The 14,621-nt window shown below is 36.7% G+C and overlaps 3 protein-coding genes across 4 annotated transcripts in view; 2 read left to right on the forward strand and 1 right to left on the reverse strand.

The window, feature by feature from the left end:
* LOC121860830 (heparan-alpha-glucosaminide N-acetyltransferase-like) overlaps positions 1 to 2,590 on the forward strand; it is a 31,893-nt gene extending 29,303 nt beyond the window's left edge. Inside the window, exon 15 of the mRNA XM_042358217.1 lies at positions 397 to 2,590. Coding sequence (XP_042214151.1) covers positions 397 to 575 — 179 coding nt within the window. The 3' untranslated portion in view covers positions 576 to 2,590. The remainder of the gene's footprint in view (positions 1 to 396) is intronic.
* Positions 2,591 to 3,263: 673 nt separating this feature from the next.
* LOC121860790 (SREBP regulating gene protein-like) lies at positions 3,264 to 9,680 on the reverse strand. The gene is made up of 4 exons (XM_042358168.1): positions 9,433 to 9,680; positions 8,213 to 8,363; positions 7,787 to 7,938; positions 3,264 to 7,576 (listed from the first exon to the last, which is right to left on the reverse strand). Exons 1-4 carry the CDS (start codon positions 9,556 to 9,558, stop codon positions 7,376 to 7,378), a joined length of 630 nt encoding a protein of 209 aa, XP_042214102.1. The 5' UTR covers positions 9,559 to 9,680; the 3' UTR covers positions 3,264 to 7,375.
* Positions 9,681 to 10,358: 678 nt separating this feature from the next.
* On the forward strand, positions 10,359 to 14,621 carry LOC121860791 (nudC domain-containing protein 2-like). 2 transcript variants are annotated; one of them, XM_042358169.1, is made up of 4 exons: positions 10,359 to 10,490; positions 10,995 to 11,238; positions 12,037 to 12,240; positions 13,196 to 14,621. In XM_042358169.1, the coding sequence occupies exons 2-4, from the start codon at positions 11,038 to 11,040 to the stop codon at positions 13,379 to 13,381; spliced, it is 591 nt and encodes a 196-aa protein (XP_042214103.1). In that variant the 5' UTR covers positions 10,359 to 10,490; positions 10,995 to 11,037; the 3' UTR covers positions 13,382 to 14,621. The 2 variants fall into 2 exon arrangements, with proteins under 2 accessions (XP_042214103.1, XP_042214104.1); XM_042358170.1 differs by having other exon boundaries at positions 10,364 to 10,490; positions 11,028 to 11,238.

A 14,621-nucleotide genomic window follows, 5' to 3' on the forward strand; every position in this document is an offset into this window, starting at 1 on the left:
ACTGTGTAGCACTGAAAAAAGTGTGCAACAGATCAGGGTCTGCCGAGATGGTTTTTTAGAGGAAAATGGGAAGTGAAAGATGAATAAGAAAAAGTGGAAATCGTCAGTAGATAATAATTAGGGGTGGGGAGACCTAAATGTATCTTATTTAAATTACAAGGAAACAAAGCTCTCTAGACCCTATATTAGTCCAGGAACTCTGCAGTGCTGTGCTGAACATGAAGGTGCATTATCATCCAGATGATCCATATCTCTTGGACCACTTAATCCATAAACTCTTGTTATTAATTACCAATCCACTGACATCTGAGATTCCAAATCTCCGCTCATGCTGGTCAGGTGAGATTGTCATAAGTGTTTGACATCAATTTCCACAAGACCCTTTTCTCCCCACAGGTATGAACGCCATCCTGCTGTACGTAGGTCACGAAGTTTGTAATGGGTTATTCCCCTGGTTCTGGGAACCTGTTAAACAATACCATGCTTATTTTCTCCTCATGAACTTATGGGGTACGAGTATCTGGGTCATTGTGGCATACCTCTGTCACAGGAGAAAGCTCTATATATCTGTGTGAAACTGTACGTGGAGCATAATAACTTTTACTGGTGCTCAAGTAAACATTGATGGTTGTGTAGAATCATACTGTATTTTAATTACAAAGTTTATTACCATGTTTTTGTTGCATGGTGTAGGAACCAATAATTTGTAAGATTGGCATTATTGAGATAATGAACACCTTTAAGGAAAATATTTAACCGTTTCACTGCAGCTGGTACAGTACAGTCAATTAAAAAAGTTTCAACCACTCTGCTGTGCCTAACAATATGAGCCATTATGTCAAGACTGTGGTTACCGGCATCAGTTGGTTGTTAACTTTCATTTTCTGTTCCAGTGACCTTGAGGTGGTCGATACTTATTTTACTGACTGTATATATTGTTCGGTACAGGGATAGGGTTTCTGCCTTCAAAGTTCACGCTCAGCAATTTGGCGGGCAAATACTAGTTATGGCAGTTTTAAATGGCAAGCCCTCAAGTGTTGTCATACAGCATAGAAATTTTGTGTGTGTGAATAAGTCAGTGTTCTTCATCATGTTGAAGAAGAGAGTACAGTATGATATGTTAATGCCAGCACCACTTCAACCTCAGCATTGAGGCAAGACTGCAATTTACCACAATAATTATTGCATTAGAACCTCACTTTAACTTTAAAATTAATGTTGTATTAAAAAAAAATGGTATGCAGTATATTATACAAAGCTAGTGGTGAATTTATGAAAAATAAATACATAGAAGAGAAAAAACACATTTATATCTTGCGTATGGCATCAAGTCTGAACTGCACCCCTCACCGGAACACCTGTTATTATGCAACACACCTTCCAGGAGGGTGCCTGCTTCCAGATGAGACCCAACTTTTCTTCATCATGAGTAAGTACAGTACTCTTATTTTGTTATACAGGTTAATTATAATTAATTTACCTGCCACACGAGGGGTGGGCCTAGTAATTATATAGCCACAGTAAATTCATATTATGTTCTTTGTAAATGAAAACTTTTAGATATACAGTAATCTAAAAGCAGAAACCTTCAAGTGGTGTTCTAATGACTATTACATACAAATTTTCCTGGAAGTAGTCAGTAGCCTGTGGTGGTATGGTGTTCACACTATACATTCCACTTACCTAAATAGACCATTAACATGCTTGTGTTGGTCTCTGATTTAGTCATGACAATATTTTATACAGTGCTCTCAGTAGTTAGTCTGTGATGATATTATTTTAGTTTTTTGTACACCCAGAATGTCTATATCCTGTAGTACATTGTAGTATTATTGTAAGTGGTAAATGTATGAAAGTGCTTGTCCACCAGCTTGGTATTTAATGCTTTGGAATTGGAGCCTCAAAAATTACATATACAGTACAGTAGTACATTGACTTAACATACATCTGCTTATCTAGAATATCATACCACCAGACTGGGGGTTGTCCAATAATTATAATTGTGTCAAGTTACCCCTGGAATATCAATGCTAAAGTACTTACTGTACAATGTAAGCTCAGTGGTGATGGATAATTATACAGTACGTACTATAATGTGGGTAAATTATTGAAGACTGCTAGTGTACTGGAACTCTGTGAAAGGGAAGACTTTACATCAAGGGCAGAAGACGTGGCTCTTCCAAGGAGTGAAGTAATCTTTACATGTTGGCACTGGTTTGAATGTACAGTTTACATAATAACATTAACTCTTGAAGACCACTAAAGTAGTACAGTACCATCCTATAAAATAATTAGTCAGGTAAGGCAATAAACTACTGTCCTTGATAAGTAAAATTTTATTAATTATAATGATCAGTTTTTAACACTGCACTTTTGTAAGAGTTTTTGGTGTTGAATAAGCAAGTGTGTGTGTGGACGGTGGACACATCAATATGTAGTCTGGCTCGAGGTTCCTGCCTTCCGAGTTTAAATGTGTTATTAGAAGTTAAGTGCCATATTATATTATTTCCACAGGTGTTTGTGGAAAAAATTATTAATCTTTGTTTTGTTATTTTAAGCTATTAATACATTAAAAAATACAGAATTTTAATTGATTGTCTTAAACCCAGGAATCAGCTTCCAAGATTTTGTAACTTGGAAATCCATTTACAATCAAATTTTTGTTGAAAGAGATAGACAGGTATAGCTTCAATCTAGTGTCCATAACTGAAGCTATAAAGCAATTTACTCGTGTTGTTATACAGTACAGTACATCCACTTTCATAATTTCTTTCCAACATTATTTTCTGGTACTGAATAATATAATTTTAGTCACATATTTAGGTTACCGAATGTTTCTCAGAAATTCTTTACTTTGCCCAACTAACTACTGTACAATATTTGAAATAAACATAATTCACCTTTGTGGGGAAAAAAAAAACTGTCTTACACTATTTTTAGGATACACTGTAAGTCCAACAGGGATTTTGTAATACTGTATGCTCAGTTATATATAATTCTCAACCTAGTCTTTCCACACAGTATTAGTGGGAGAGGTTTTGTGCCCGTGGGTAGATGAGAAAATTGTCCCTCCAAGCCTTACTGTTTCTTCTCTATACACTTCACCTACAACACACACACACATGAACTCTATATTCCTTTTCTATAAGTTAATTCCTTCCTGTGTGCACCATTTATCCTCTTACTATTAGCTTATCTAATGTCTATGATCCATATATACCTGGTACATATACTGGTATGTATGTCTTAAAAAAACAAACAAATTTCCTTAACTTTGTGTAATATACAATAATGTACATTTCAGGGTAATAAAAATATTTTGCAAAGTACACACACATGCTTTGAGGCAAATATTCTGAAACAGACTTACTAGCAGTCATTATTCTTCACTTAAATAAGACCAAGAGTTAGTTTGCATACAGAGCACTCAGCTTTATAATTTTCTGTTGCACTATATATAACAATAGACAGCACAGAGTCTACTGAGGGAATATGGATTACAGAACTGTACCTCTGTGTGCCATCCTCCAATCCTTCATGGAGGTGGCTATCCATCTGTCCCTGTCCCAATATACTTAAACCAGAACTTCTCGAGGGTCAATTGTTTTAATTACAGCAACACCTTTCATGGTGACAGAGAGAAGTACAGAAGTTGTGTGGGGGAAAATCTTACAAATCCTTTGTTTATCCACAAGTGACCAGAGTAGCTGTTCAATTGATTGTTCACCATACAAAATTCTTTGACAGCTATTAAGATAGCACCTGGAACATTTTTCAGCTCATACAGTACTGATTAATTGTAGCAGCTGTGGACTGGGGATGTGGTAGTTTCTAAAGCACAATGTCTGAGGACTGACTGGGTCACTTAGCAAAGTTCACCATAATGTGATTGCTGTCATAAAGCCCAACTTCTCAATTAGCTCTGTTCAAAAGTTTGCATTATAGGCCTATGACTCAACTTCTTGAACCATAAACCTTAGAGAGAGGGAGATCATAGGAATAATCACTAACTCCAAATCATAAAAAAAAATTGATAACTTTTGCTGAGAAACTATAAATGCAAGTTATTTGGCTGGGGTTGGTCCAAGTGTGGGACAAGTGCCCTAATGCACATCCACAGCACACACTTGATTACATGACTCACACATCTGGCATAACTACCCAAAAAATACAGTAATTTAAAACATACAAATTTGGGTCTTCCCTGTAACTTGTTAACTTCATGTTTGAATAATACAGAAATTAAATGTAGAAGATGAGAGCTAAACACTGAATCCTTTGTATTTTGTACTAACATGGAAGTTAAAATTATATTTGCTGCAGTCAACTGTCAGCCATAGTCAATTAACATCAATAATATTCATCAATATATTTTTGTAATGCCCTGATAAAGTTACATAAAACATTTACATTTCTTAAAGTTGCACATTTATTCATCACATACATTTTACAATGAATGATGTTATGATAAGTCTATGCATGAACCTTAAGTTATTAAAGATGTACAAAATGAGAGAATTTGTGCGTAAACTGGGTTATGTAATATAAAAGTACCCAACATGCACAATGTTTTTTTTTTTTTTTTGCACATTCTTAAAGTACTGCTGTTGAGCCTTTGACAAGTGAAGTTTTCAGGAGCTGTAAGAAACAGGAATTTTTTTCAGAAATTTTATATGGGACAGCCTCTTTTAAGTGGTGGTACGAGCTACAGGCGACACAATTATTCTCTAAAATTTACTTTCAATACAACTGAACATCCACTAAATACATCATCTGGTGTCACAACTGTTCGGAACACAATAACTGCTGCCAAATTTTGAGGTTAACAATAAAATTAAAGTACAATACTCCAGCACTCACCACAACAGCATAGTACAGTATGTATGAATAAACTGGTATACAGTACACACTGAACTTTGTTATCTGTTTTCAAAAAGCCTCACATTAGGGAAGAGAGGTAAACACAGTCATAAACATTCACTTTACTAACTTATCTCTTCCTTTGCTGTCCACTACCAGTTTGTTCCTCACTTGTTATCTACCTGTAGCCGAGTCTCTCTAACTTAAATTAATTGGTGCAGCTCTAACACCTTGTTGAGCTGGGAGCAGAGTATGGTTGATTGATAGACAGGAGTGTCTACAATATATGTCTTGATAACATTTACTGCTCCATGCTTCAGTTTAAAACAAAAACAAAAATCCTGTCAGTGGTCTCCAGAAACATTACTACTGTATGTTATTATGAATTTAAGTGGTGTTACCAATTGTGGCTCCAATCCTTTACTCTTCCAACCTCAGACCTGCATATCACTGTTCTGATGCTATTCTTTACTTTAATGAATCAATATACTGTACATTAAAATATGTTATGATTCAAGCATTTATTAATATGATAAAATCTAAAAATAAAATGGTGACTCATTTCCATTGAAGTCAAATGTTAAAATATGTAAAAGTCAGAGGATAAAAGTACACTAAAAATAACTTAGTAAAAATTAAATACAGTACAGAATGTTTAAAATAGGTTAACAGTGGTGACAGCTGTATCAATATACTGTACTTACTGACCAACTGCTGCATCCCTGCTCTCTAAAACAGTATTATAATAACAATCTGCTGTACAGCTTCATCAAACTTGGTCAAGATTTAGCTGTCACAACATCTAATATGGATTATAGAATACATACCTTACAGTAAAACAATTATAACATGATTGGAAAATTTTCTACAACTTGTATGGTTAAATTCAAGACACTAAACCCAGAAGCTGTGAGTCTGAGCCCCAGAGAGGCAGATTACAGGGTACATATTAATATATTTTATCAACGGAGGTGCCCACTGTGTGCGTGATGGCCCAACACTACCATAAGAATTCCCTTAGAAGGTTTCCAACTTATAAACTGTGCAAGGCAGAACAAATAATGTATGAACTAACAACAACAAAGTCTTCTACATTACATTGATTTAACTCCTCAAAGGGGAATATATTTGTTTTTAAATGACTCGTATAAAAGTGGATTTGAATTGTATGACTTTAAATTAAGAACGTAAGCAAAACTTTTATACTCAACATGGTTATTTTTCTAGTCATTGATTATGTCAAAAGCAAAATTAAACATGAAACTAGATCTGGCGACACAGTGGGCACGCACACATTCTCTACAATATATAAACTGCCTATTTTATTAAAAAGTAAAATAAAAGAGATTAGGAATTACAAGAAAAAAGTCAAGTGATTCAAATGCCAATGTTAAATCTTTGAGTATGTAATATGTAACTTGGAATGACCAGGGACTTATAATTCAGTGGATGAGAGGAGTGTGGGAGGACTCGTACTGAGGGACTTAGCTAAAGGAACACACTACTACTCCACCCTAGACTCCCTTCAAACCTCCATATTCCTTGCATGTTGTAAGAAATGACTAAGAGGATGAGATGGGGTAAGGAAACTTGTACAGTACAGTACAACAACCTATGACTGAAGTGTGGTGTACTTGGTCCTCCCATAAAATAGTAGGGAATGAAGTAAGGCCGGTAAACAGAGACAAGAACTCTTAGAAAGATTGAGATGCTGTACTGATTGACATAAGTAAAACAAAGCGAGATAATGCAGAGATTTAAGGTGCATAATTAGTTTCAATACCTTACTGACAATAACCAAGATATGTGAAAAAATAATTCTACCTGTACCACCGTGCCACTATACTTCACCGAGATATAGAAAAAAATTGCTGAAATATTGATTACTACAATACAGTACACATACTGTATATAAATATATATACTGTATATGTCATTATATAAGCTTGCTGCTCATAATATATAGACAAAATATACCAAAGTTTCATCAATTCACACACGTGTTGTATGGTCAAATACAGCTATCAATGAAATTTAAAGAAGTTCTCAAAATATAGATACTATAAGTATAATATAGAGTAATATTAACTAATAGTTTTTCTTGTATCATTGTGCAATATTTTTATTTTGTTATATAAAAGACAATTAAATATATAATTTTTTCTTATTATTAATGAATAGCAACCAATTCTATAACTGAAAAAATTTTCTAATGAAAATTCTTTGTTTTCTACATAACACTATATGCATAAGTATCATTCCACAGCCATTCCCACACTTTTTCATCGAGTTGAACTGTAAAAAACGGATTATGAACAATGGTGGTAATGGGAAGCATTTTAAAATAGCAAGACCCTTCAACTACACAACCTCATTTTCTTCTGGCTGCTGAGAGACAGAGAAACTGACTGTAGGAGTGCTGAGCTCCTGGGGTCTGTGTGAAGGGTTTTGTATTGGGAAGCATATTAAAATGACATTGCCCCTAATGTGTCCAAACTACACAATCTTATTTTCCTCATGTTTCATTGTTACTGAGTGGTGGGGGGCCCTGGCTGTAGCAGTGCTTGGCTCGAGGATCAATGTAGAGGGTCTCGTGTTGCACTGACTGACTAGATGTGCGACACTTCACCAGGCACAGCTCAAAGTGGTCAGACACTGATGCGTACAGTGGACTGTTCTCACTAATTTGACCCAAAACCTTCTTTAGTAATGATTTCTGAAAGTACATAAATGCAATAAGAATAAAATTACAGCAATACAAAATACAAAAATAAAACCCTACCATAAGACACTGAAAAAAGTTGTCAAGTGGAATAAATGGATAAACAGCAGTGTAGATACTTTAATTATATGAAAAGTTAACTTACACAGGACAAATGAATACTACTACTATACTACAATAAATGATTAACCCCATGATCCTCACCTTATCAGGATGCAGACAGCAGGACACACAATATTCATAGATAGCACAACACCCATGGGCATTGCAAGTGTCACAAGCATAACGGCGGGTCGTATCAACTGCAATGTTGCAACAGCCAGTGCTCAAGCGGTCCACTCTATGACACACATAACCTGAAATTTTCATCTTGATAGTTAACAGTCTTAAGGGACCTGATCTTGGGTCTAGTTTTTGAAAATCCAGAATGTTAAGTATCCAGCATCCTTTCTTAATCGCTGACCAGTCAACTGGGTTATCACATGCCTAGAGAAACACTCACTGAAAAATCCAGTCACAAAATATAGACCATTATGCTCAACTCACTAGCAGTGGTAAAAGCACATACAGTACTGTACAGTGACTACATTATCTGGCATACTACTAAACAAAGCACCAACATTCACTTACCTTGATCGTCGGCCAGGAGTACTTTCCCTTGTACTGAGTTTCTACAGGTAGTGACCTTGTCATTAGATGTTCCATTTGAAGAGTCAGGACCCCAGTGGAACTCGACCCTTCCTGAAACCTCCACCTCGCTCTCATCAGGACCGATAGTGTTCTGTGTGAGTTAAACAAAAAGTCAATATAATACAGATCTCCCAATATGATTTTATCCATAATGAAGGGTAGTGGTAGTGAGATTCTTTTTTTTTTAATATCTTGTACTATAGGGAATTCCATGTAAAATATATCTAAATTACAATTCCCAGGGCGGATAAGCGCTATTATTGAGGTAAGGAACAAGTTTCTCAATACTGTACAAGAAATCTTTTAAATAGACAGTTTAGGTGCTTAAGAATGGTAAAGTATTATCATACAGATGAGTTTTGACTACATTAAAGTGTTGTGCCCCTTAAGCTCTCTAATTCATTTCACATGATGATGAAACATCCTGCTGCAGACCAGACCTAACCTAACCTAACCCCTCCTGGTGGCATTGGGATGTTTAATTTTCAGGTGAAATTAACCGGGGTACCTAATCTTCAAGTGATACCTGTACTTTTTCAATATTATTCTTTGTCACTTTCGGGAATGTCCAATGGTTCATTCTTGCCAACATCTGACACTTCAGTGATAGTTTGTTTCAATATGCTGGAGCCACACACAAGTGAAAGTAAACATACATCACCATGACTGAAATTCATAGAAAATTGGAGATAATATGGCAATGTTTTATGACAGTCCTACAATGTATTTCTATAGTTATAAAGAAAACTTTTCATCTACATAAACAATTCAGATATGAGATTAGTTGTAAAACTTAAATAAATTAGTAACCTCAATTCTATGACAATATGGTTTCATCTTTTATTTCTACTCAACAATACACGTCTTCTTCAAAACCCAACTTACATAGTCATTTAACTCATAACTATAGAGAAAATACCTGAGGAAGTAAATGGAGAAACGGAAATTAACCCAAGAGACACACACCAATATCATTTCTTTTGTTTCAACTTTCATCTCATTTCAACACTCCCTTCCTGCACTACATCATGACCAAATATACCTCAATTGACAAAAACAAAACATGATTCACCAAGCACTATGATAATCTGTCAATAAAAGAGACCTAGGTTGAAGTAGATACGATAATAACAACAAAACCTGGAAGTCACATCACCTACCTCGGACCAGAGAGACAGACAGCAGTAGGCCACTCCCACCAACAATAACACCGTTAAAACTACTTTATTCCTCAAAATCCTCATTATTTTGGCGGTGATCATGTTCTCGAGGGGCGCCTCTCTCATGGTACACCAGCAGCTGGGCCACCATCATCCTGTGAGGGCCATAAAACCCACAATTAACCTGGATGATCCTTGTTGCTATCTCTACGTTACGCTGAGGCCATCTTGTTTGTTTACGTCTGGTCTCCTCCCCCTCTCACCTCCCTCCACCCCCCCACCCTCCCACCCCCCCCACACACCCCCCTCTCACCTCCCTCCACCCCACACACCCCCCCTCTCACCCTCCCCTACCCCCACACACCCCTCTCACCTCCACCCCCCACACCCCTCTCACCTCCCTCCACCCCCCACACCCCTCTCACCTCCCTCCACCCCCCCACACACCCCTCTCACCTCCACCCCTCTCACCTCCCTCCACCCCCCCCCACACACCCCTCTCCTGGAGATTACTTAAGATGGAATAAGCTGAGGTGCCTGATTTTCAGATGAAATAAGCCAGGGTGATTAATCTTCTGGTGAAATAAGCTGGATTGCCTAATATTCAGGCGAAATAAGATGGTGTGACTAATCTTAAGATGAATTAAGCTGGAGTTGTTAATCTTTAGGTGAAAAAGCTGGGATAGCTATTCTTCAGGTGATCCATTTAATGTTCTAGACCTTGACCACACCAATATTTAACCTTGAACCGTATAATTAATGTTAGGTTAAGGTTATATCAGGTAAGATTATGTTAAGGTTACATTAGGTTAGCGCTATGTTAGGTTAATTAAACATTATATTACGTAAATTGTTAAATTAATGTTAGGTTAAGGTTATATCAGGTTGACTTTATATTTTGTTAATGCTATAGTTGATTAAATTTCCGTTTTCTATGATACGTCACAGAGTCAGAGTCAGCCTAGCACAGGGAGACAGGCATCACAGTTCACAGGCAGCCATAGCAACGCAGAAATTTCTTGACTTTTCTACCAGAGGAGACAATTAACCAGTGTTTAGTAAGTACCGTTGCTCTATACACCTTTCATGATATAATGTGTCTTAGAACAGGTTAAATTGTTCAAATTATGTTGCTTATCTATGAAGTCTAGACGAAATGATAACTTAATGTTATTAGTTACTGTTACTGTTTGTCTTTTTAAGTATATCAGATGGAGAATTGATTACTGGTGTAAATATGTCATAACTGTATGGGGTTGTAGAGGCCAGGAGGTCACCCAAGGAGTGTCAAGGTTGTTAGTAAGGGAAATATATGGTGAGTGGACATTTGGGCCACCGAATGTTTGCTGTGGCCATGGTTAGGTTAGGTTAGATTAGGTCCTAACCACCCTTGCCTCAACTAAATGTCTGTGGCCCAAATTTCCTACATTCAAAAACATAACTAAAACAACCGAACCTACTTGGTAGTTATTTTGTAAACACTAGCATACGACTATCCTCATAAGACGGTGTTTGGGGAGTCTAAATCATATGCCAGTGTTTAAAACTAAAACAATTTGCAGATTGAATTACTTCATCTCCACATTTCAACACAGCTCAGAGAACATGCCTGATTATGTAGAAACCAACTTTGACGAAAAGAGCGGGATTGTCCCGTATAAAGCACCATGGGGCAGGTGGTGGCAGACAGTAGCTGAAGTCCATGCTGAGGTGGACATACCTGCAGGCACCAAGTCCAAGTTTATCCAGGTCACTGTTAAACCATCTCACATTAAGGTGGTAGTCCTGGATAAAGTGATTATTGAGGTAAGCAAAACAAGTATGGTAATTTTAAAAGAATCTATACAGGTACTTTAGTGTAATCAAGAAGTATGTAAATATATTTATCCATCTTGTGACTAAAAATATCAGTGCTTTTACTATGATTGTCAACTCTTTCATGGCTTATGTCCATGATTTTGTTTCACTTCCTTCCTCCTACCATTCCATCCAAGAAAATTCCATCACTGAGTTCAAGTAATAGTTCTTACTTGTATGCTTCTTTCCTCTCATTTTATAATGTATAGAAAACACTCCAGTAAACTTCATCAAGTAGTATTCAGAGACCTTCATCAATTTCCAAATAAATGGGATGAAAATTTTCTTTATTCAAGAGTTTGTCTGTCCAAAGTATAGGCAGTAGTTTAAAACCATATTGTTGATATGTAGTTTTAGATATTAAAATAGATTTAGATTTCCTTTCACCAGTCCACTTTATAACACCAATCTCCTCCAGTCATAAATCATATTAGTGATCAGAGTGAGACACTATGAAGCATCAAGCAATTTAGACATCTTGACTCACTTAGTCTCACTCTGCATGACTGCACAATACAGTAACTTTACTACCATTGTTTATAGATTTGTTGTACAGTACTTGTTTCACCCATAAAGTTGGTACTGTAGTAAGGTTTGTAACACATAGACAAATGAAAGACTATAAAAGAATTTGTTGGGTAGTTGTGAGTTTAGAATTATCGTGTCATTATCAAGATAATAAAAAAAATTATATACTGTACAGTACTGTATGTAATAAAATGTAGTTACAATTCTTCTTAACCCTAGGGAAAATTGTATGCAGTAGTGAGGACAGATGAGACTGTGTGGACCTTGGAGGACAAGAAAATATTACACATAGTTCTGTCAAAAGCTGATGCATGCAGCAAGGAGACGCTTTGGGAGGGACTGTTGGCCGATGATTTTCTGGCAGACCCCTGGACCGCCCAGGAGATGAGGAAGAAATTAGATCTTGAGCGATTCCAGATTGATGTGAGTTGAGAGTGTGTATCAACTAGTTCTCTGTAATAGTGAAGTTAACATAGAAACATAAGAAACATAAGAAAATAAGGAGTCTGCAATAGGCCGGTTGGTCTGTGCATGGCAGCTCCTGTCGAGAGTTACTACCACTCTATCATCCATGAATCTATCTAGTCTCCTTTTGAAACTTTCCAGAGTTCCCGCACTTACTACAAAGTTGCTAAGCTTGTTCCATTCGTCCACCACCCTATTTGTGAACCAGTTTCTTCCTATCTCCCTCCTAAACATGTAATATCCACTGTTCTTATTCAGCAAACGTTTGTATTCTCTCTCTTGTGTTTGCCCTATTCTTATGCTATGAGATTTCTTTAACCATCATTTGTCTAATATGATAGTTGCAGAAAAGAGTTCTGTCAGCCCTCTATCCCATCCATGAGCCCTATGACTTATGAACATGTGAATCCAAGACATCACACATTGTTTGGCCCATGGATGGTGCACTCTGTGATGTGTCGGATTCACAGGTTCATGGTCGGGATGGAAGACTCGTAGGACTTTTTTCAGTGACTACATTACACCTTTGTCTGATATGTAAAATTTATCATTTACATTTAGGTGTCCTGCCAGTCACCATAAGGACACTCTCAAACTCACACATCTGTTGTGAATCAGTGTGGATGTCAAGATTTTCTTTATATGCTGTGTTTGTAAGTTAAGGATATAAACAGATACGTACATATAAATATTTTTATCCTATTGTTTAAGTCATTTGTATCTACTTACCACACTTGGTTTGCAATTCTCCTTATTATTTGGCCATAGCTTTGAGGTATCTGTATCCCAGGCTGTGCATATTAGCAGTACCTGACTAGGAGCCGGGCAATTTTTCATGTTCGTGTGCCCAGTACTTGCCTGGCAGGCAAAATAATATTTTGAGGTAATTACCTAAACGGAAATTTGTTTTCAGAATCCCGGGTTTGACTTTAGTGGTGCTGTACTCAAGAAAACCTACGACAAAGTTCCAAATTCTGCCATTGAGAGATGGGAGGAGAAACAGAAGGCCCTCAGAGCAGAGAATCCACCACAAACTTGCCAAGTTGATGATCAAACAGACCAGCCTGAAGAGCAAAGTGTTGAGAGTGAAGGTAGCTGAGGTTGTGTACCATAGAAGTTTACCTGAAGAAATTGTAATAATAAAGTGGGATATTTATTTTCTGAGCAGTGTGATAGGTTCAATATTTTTATTTGGTGTGGTAGACCGTTCCACAGTTCTACCACCCTGTGTGTGAAAATGTATTATGTCATCCCTTGCTGTACGCTAATTGGTCACTGACATAGTTTACGTCATGTCAAGTTAGGGATCTGTAGGCTTGCTAAGGGCTCCTATGGCTCCAGATCTGTAGAATAACTCATTTTATATGGCTTGGCAACCCATGGCTATAAATAGGTGAGTGTTTGGAGGCTGTAAAAACAGAGACAAGGTTGAGTGTGTGTGTGTGGTGAAGGGAGGAATGCCATTTTCTCACCTTCCACACTGTGGTGTTGCCACGTTTCCCAGTGAAAACTTTCAGGATGCTATCTGACGCAACTTTGTGCCTCCAGTGTACTTCTTGTATGTATAGAACTAATTTTATACTGTAGTTATATTGAGAAGTAAATAACATAAGGAAGTGGTAGCAGATATGCTGGCACCTCTGAAAGGACACTGCATGCATGGCAATGCCTGACTGCCTGGGCAGTTACCATATGACTTTGGGAGTTCTTTGGGCTTGTTTTAGCCAACAAAAAGAATGGAAAATCTTTGACTGTTTGAGTACGACTTATATTAAATTAATTGACTATCAATAGGTTAAATAGAGGTTTCACTGTATCCCTGATTTATACATTGTAATCAGTATAAGGTGTAGAAGAGTGTTAATTTCACAAGTAATCTTAGGACTGTACACTCACTCCAAACAGTATCTTAAGAATTTGTGCTTGACAATATGACACAATGGACGAAAGATTTAGTCAACCCTACCAAGACAACAGCAATCACAGTGTTCATTTTGACATGTATCATACCCCACACCTCGAAGATAATTTTTTGGAGTGTGTATACAAGTTAGGATTTTACCAGTAGGCAATGACTATAGGAATATATATTGTTGCTAGTATTGTTAGTGAAATATTTTGTAGGATTGTGACTGATAATACAAAAAAGAATTACTAAACTCTTTATTGTTTAAGATAATATGAACTTAGAAGCTTTAGTATACAGAACAGAGGACAAGTCAATACCAAATCTCCTTTTAGACTAAATGAATTAAGTAATCTATGTAATTATACAAATATGGCACAGTACAGTACTTCTGTATTTATTACAAAGAGTTTTGATAAACTTTTCACAATTT

The sequence above is a fragment of the Homarus americanus genome, unplaced genomic scaffold (assembly GCF_018991925.1).
Source record: "Homarus americanus isolate GMGI-L3 unplaced genomic scaffold, GMGI_Hamer_2.0 scaffold23617, whole genome shotgun sequence".
Lineage (NCBI taxonomy): Eukaryota > Metazoa > Arthropoda > Malacostraca > Decapoda > Nephropidae > Homarus > Homarus americanus.

What these genes read in the sequence shown, in the direction of transcription:
- LOC121860790 (XM_042358168.1), bottom strand. Translation starts at nt 9,558, where the DNA reads ATGAGAGAGGCGCCCCTCGAGAACATGATCACCGCCAAAATAATGAGG. An exon ending in GTCTGTCTCTCTGGTCCGAG is followed by an intron (nt 8,364 to 9,432) that starts GTAGGTGATGTG and finishes TAACTCACACAG; the next exon opens with AACACTATCGGTCCTGATGA. An exon ending in ACTCCTGGCCGACGATCAAG is followed by an intron (nt 7,939 to 8,212) that starts GTAAGTGAATGT and finishes TGAAAATTTCAG; the next exon opens with GTTATGTGTGTCATAGAGTG.
- LOC121860791 (XM_042358169.1), top strand. Translation starts at nt 11,038, where the DNA reads ATGCCTGATTATGTAGAAACCAACTTTGACGAAAAGAGCGGGATTGTC. An exon ending in TGGATAAAGTGATTATTGAG is followed by an intron (nt 11,239 to 12,036) that starts GTAAGCAAAACA and finishes TCTTAACCCTAG; the next exon opens with GGAAAATTGTATGCAGTAGT. An exon ending in TTGAGCGATTCCAGATTGAT is followed by an intron (nt 12,241 to 13,195) that starts GTGAGTTGAGAG and finishes ATTTGTTTTCAG; the next exon opens with AATCCCGGGTTTGACTTTAG.